This window comes from Nannobrachium achirus, assembly GCF_963921795.1.
Source record: "Nannobrachium achirus genome assembly, chromosome: 13".
Taxonomy (NCBI): Eukaryota; Metazoa; Chordata; class Actinopteri; order Myctophiformes; family Myctophidae; genus Nannobrachium; species Nannobrachium achirus.
Window position 1 is genome coordinate 38,674,622 of NC_137833.1, and position 5,322 is coordinate 38,679,943.

Sequence of the window (5,322 nt, forward strand, 5' to 3'; positions counted from 1 at the left end):
CCTAAACATTCCACAAAAACAAGTCCACAAAGTCTTGTATTCACTGTCAATGTCATTGTTCCAGCCTTACTGTCTTGGTGACATTTCAGATTTGACCCTATTTCTCTGCTTTCTGTCTCTTGGAAAGAGAATTGTCGCAATTATTGTTTGAACTGACAGTGAATTCCATTCCAGGGTAGATGTTGCCTTTGATAGATATAGTGATAAAGGCTGCCGCTGAGCACACAAAGTCTGCGTGGCATCAAAATACCTGCGATGAAATGAACAGGTAACCAAAGACGGTAATTACATCACCGTCACAGGATAGCCCCACTTGAGCCGTTTACTAAATGAACACGTGTTAATTACATGGACATGCCAGTGTATCCAAGACCAAAACCTCCGCTATAAATCAGCATTTACTTTGTAACTGACACCCTTTATGGTTGCGTATCACTTGAGTAGCCTATGTCTGAATGCCTTCCCTAAAATAATGATGATCATGATCAGTGGTGTAATTAAGTAACTATAGATTTACTTAAGTACAAGTTTGAGGTATTGTACTTGAGTATTTTCAATTTCCAATACTTTTACTTCTACTCTACATCTCAGATCCAAATATTGTACTTTAGACTCCACTACATTTATTTTAGCACTTTACTTACTAGTTACTTTGCAGATGTTGATATACATTTTGTATACATTTTGGCATTTGAAAATAGCCGATCTAAGCTCACAATGCGTCGCATCAGCTTGTAGATCTGCTATTTTCAAAAGATTTTTTATACATTTGAAAACTTGAAATGGGACATTCTGCATAATGAGTATACTTTTACTTTTGGTACTTTAAGTATAGGCCTACCTTTTGATGCCAATACTTTTACTCATGCATTCTGGACTTATGCTGATCACAAACTATAAATATATACCTGGGTCAAAATATCCATCAATCCATGTGATTATCTCTGGCTTTATTTTTACATTTTGTGAAAACAAGATGTCCAGGTCTGTGTCCCCCTCTGCTCTCGCACACGCACGCACATGCACGTATGGCTACACATGCGCACACTTGCATTTCATCTCCTTAGCCCACAGAGGACGCTCTCTTCTCGTTGTTTTGTTCATCTGGGCTGCCAGCCAGCCAGCCACCAGGCGGACAGGTTTTAACAAGTCAATTAATATCAATGAGTGAATATGCATACCTTATTTACAAAGAGTGCAATCTGAGGGATGAATTAACCACATCGATTTGGGGGGAAATAAATGACTGTGTGACTTGGACTCATTTTAAAAGTGGCCAGCTCTGGAAATCAATGAATTAGAAATATGATTCTAATCGCCCACATTGGTGACACGCTTAAGCTATAGAAGCGTTAAAGTTGAGAATAAGCAAATCATATCATATGCAGGTAAACCGACTTTTTGTTGTCATCGTTGTTGTATTTATTATAGGCTATTTATTTATAACATGTCTAACTCTGGCAAACAAGAGACTGTTACTCAATTTAAAGTTTAGGCTGCATATATATTCGTGGTCGTGTGTGCATTTTCAGCCTGACATGCATGGTGGCCTACCGGGTCCTTTTATTTTATTATTATTTTATCTTTCAATTTATAGTCTACGAGAAATGGCAGGGAGATTCAGCGTGTCTATAGAGGTTGCAATATTGAGGCCATTTTATTGATTTAAAGCGAAATAGTTTTGTTTTCAAACACCCCACCACCAGTGCATAATCTTATAAAATAGGAGATTTACACCAACGTTGATACAGTTGATATTTTTTTTTTTCTTTTTTTTTTCTTTTTTTTTTTTGAGGTAGCTACATAATAATAATCTCATACAGTGATTTATGACTAAACATCTCCTAGCTGGTATATGTAGGCTAAAATGATTATAGTATTGTATTAGCTAAAACAAATAGCCCACATAATTATAATGGTGATAATGATGATGATAATAATAATACATCACACCTAGCGCTTTTCATAGTATGCAGACCCAAAGTCGCTTTACAAAACAAAATAAACAACTTTATTTAAACCTATGTGGTGCGTGCTCGGTCTAAAATCTTGGATATGGTGGACGATGTGAAAATTGTGAATTGGTATATAAATATTATAATAACGCAGACTGTAGGCTACATTTCGTTTTTGTATTGCCTCTTTTGCCGTTGTGCTTAATATAACGGCGCTTATCCCAAACCTTCCTTTTTGTGCTATAACAACCCTGCGCTCATTTGCTATCTAATTTGGACTATAAGACCAATAACAGGCTCGCGAGCGCTTACTGCCTAGTAGTGCCTACAGCCAGAGCGCAAAGTGAGGAGAGGGTGGACTTCACTCTCTCTCTCTCTCTCTCTCTCTCTCTCACACACACACACACACACACACACACACACACACACACACACACCCTCTCTCTCTCCCTGCCCCTCTCTCTCTCCACCCGTCTCTCTCTCTCTCTCTCTCTCTCTCTCTCTCTCTCTCTACTTCCTGCCTCTTCCTTAATCCCATTTGCCATTGTACATGCCCAATCGCCTATACTTTCCGCATTTAACTTGGATGACATTTTTATTTCATCATTAGCATCAGACGCCAGACTGACACACGGTGGACACACGTTTGCGTTTTGATCAAGGAACCCTCCAGTCCGGCATGAGAGATATGTATATATTTCGACTTAGCTGATTTTTTTTGTTTTGTTTGGTTCAGAAGTGTGTGTGAGAGTGTGTGTGTGTGTGTGTGTGTGTGTGTGCTCTTGGTGCTCTGGTCTGCAGCGCAGCCCAGTCCATATACGCAAAGCTACTGCCCACTGAAACACCGAAAAGAAGAAAAGCGACTCTCCCACAGTGCATCGATCTTTGGTAAAGTCAGCGTTTGCTGCCACAGACTTTAAAATCCACACTTCTGCGGTCCTTGGCGTCCAGACCGCAGCCGTCGTCAGCGCGATGCCCGAGACAACGCAAGAGACGTGCGCTGCGCCGGCAAAGGACTCTCCTTTCTTCATCAAGAACTTGCTGAACTGTGATAGTAAACCGCCCAAACCGAGACCCATATTCGCTGCGGCAAAGGCGGCTCTGGAAGGGGGCTTTTCTCTTTCCCAAGTCGGGGACTTTAGCTTTCCACGCTTCGACCTGCATCCCACACAGAGGTTCGCCCTGCCGGCACACTACCTGGAGCGCACCTCGGCGTGGTGGTATCCATACACGCTCAGTTCAGCTCACGCTCATCTACACAGAATCGAAGGTAAGAACTCGATTATGATCGTTTACTCCGTTTACACTGCATTGGCGTGGAAATTCAGTTGTTGTGTAGCCCATATAGCCTATATATCACGTAATATGGTTGCTTAAAGCTTATAGATCCCATGCATCAAAAGTTGATGCGCAGACCAACTTTATCTTTGGTCGTAAACATGAGCGTCATGCCCACATATAGTCGGCCTTGCATTTATACGTATTCGGGTTAAAGAGCAATAGTCAACGGAATAGCCTTAATTTATTTACCCACATAACTGCATGCTATTCAGAGTGGTAAGTAAAAGTGTCAAGACAGCTAGGCCAATCCGATTAATAACGCAGATTTCTTCTCTCCATTGTAGTTTCCGACAAGGCAGGTGCAAGAAGAGACTCGTCCCCAACTTCGGGCACGGACAGGGACTCTCCCGATCTGGTGCTCAAGTCCGACCCCGATGCCAAAGACGACGATGACAACAAAAGCGGTGACGAGATCATCCTGGAGGAGAGCGACTCGGAGGAGGCCAAGAAAGACGACGACAGGATGGACGAGTGGAAGAAAAGGGACGAGGACGGCGGTGGCGGCGGCGGGGACAAGTCGAAGCCGTGTCGGAAAAAGAAGACGCGCACGGTGTTCTCTCGCAGCCAGGTGTTCCAGCTCGAGTCCACGTTTGACATGAAGCGGTACCTGAGCAGCTCCGAGCGGGCAGGCCTGGCCGCTTCCCTGCATTTGACGGAGACACAGGTGAAGATCTGGTTCCAGAACCGCAGGAATAAGTGGAAGCGGCAGCTGGCCGCCGAGCTCGAGGCCGCCAACCTGAGCCACGCCGCGGCGCAGAGGATAGTGCGCGTCCCCATCCTCTACCACGAGAACTCGGCGGCGGAGAGCGGCGGCGGCGCGGCGGGCAGCGTGCCCGTCAGCCAGCCGCTGCTCACCTTCCCGCACCCCATCTACTACTCTCACCCCATCGTCACGTCGGTGCCGCTCCTCAGACCGGTGTGAAAAATGAAAGAAAAACAAGCGTTTATTTTTTTTTCTTTGTTTTTTTTCCCCCTCTCCCTTTTTGGTTCTATTTCGAAATCAACTCGGAAAAAGAAAAAAGACTAAATATTTTTGTACAACCAACTAACTGTCTATAGCGTGAAAAGTGAAAAGAGAGGGGAAAAAAAGACAGTCTACCTGGAATTATTTTTGGCATATTGTGTCATTTTCCAATATGGGTGCAGTTTACATTTGATCTGACAATTCAATTTTCATATTATTATCATTATTAATATTATTGTTGTTGTTATTATATTATTATTATTATTATGACCAAAATATATAGCCCACGCTGCCTGATCAGTGTATTTTTCCAATTTGACAATTATTAGGCTATTCATTTTATTGTTTTATTTTGATTTTTTTACGCAAAAGACAACCTTTCAACTTGTTTACAAAACCTATAGCAGCCCAAGGGGGGTGGCCATGGTTGAAACAATGGTAATAGGCTATTTTGTTTTATTTTACATTTCCCAAATTGAAACTATAGAGGACAATGTGCAATACACGGATAGTTTCTGCAAACGAAGAGCCAGAGATGAACTGGCTCCTCATCCACTGAGGTGAAACTATTGTTCTCGTTCATTTTGTTGTTGGAATATCCGTGGGGCTTCGTTGTAACTTTGCCCACATCATTTGAAAGCGCTTGACAGGGGACAATCAAGTCTATCTTTATGTACAATATTCATTTATGTTTAGGTTAGCGATTCACACTTTCGCTCCTCCGACAATTGGACACGCCCTCAAAGCACAATATGATCTCAAATGTCACTTAGCCTATACTTTGTGTTTTCGAGAAGAAGAAAAAAAAACTACTGGTGTATAAATGTAAATGTATATTTAATGAGGAGCTATGACTTGCTTCTTCTCCTTTGTACAGTAAAAAGAACGTTTTGATATTGTATTGCTGAATATGTTGTGAAATAAATGGAGACTATTCCAGACACTCTAGGCTTACAGTGTTTACTAGCCAATGCCTGCCCTTAACATTTTTTATATAATCGAATGATGTCAATTTATAGGACGGTGTAATTAAAATGTAAGCTGAATTTGTTAAAAATATTA

At 42.0% G+C, this 5,322-nt stretch overlaps 1 protein-coding gene across 1 annotated transcript; it reads left to right on the plus strand.

Annotated features, from left to right (window-relative positions):
* Positions 1-2,927: 2,927 nt before the first annotated feature.
* Positions 2,928-4,218, plus strand: hmx3a (H6 family homeobox 3a; the record flags this gene model as incomplete). Its single annotated transcript, XM_080741118.1, has 2 exons — positions 2,928-3,225; positions 3,581-4,218. The coding sequence occupies 2 exons, from the start codon at positions 2,928-2,930 to the stop codon at positions 4,216-4,218; spliced, it is 936 nt and encodes a 311-aa protein (XP_080597244.1).
* Positions 4,219-5,322: the final 1,104 nt, after the last annotated feature.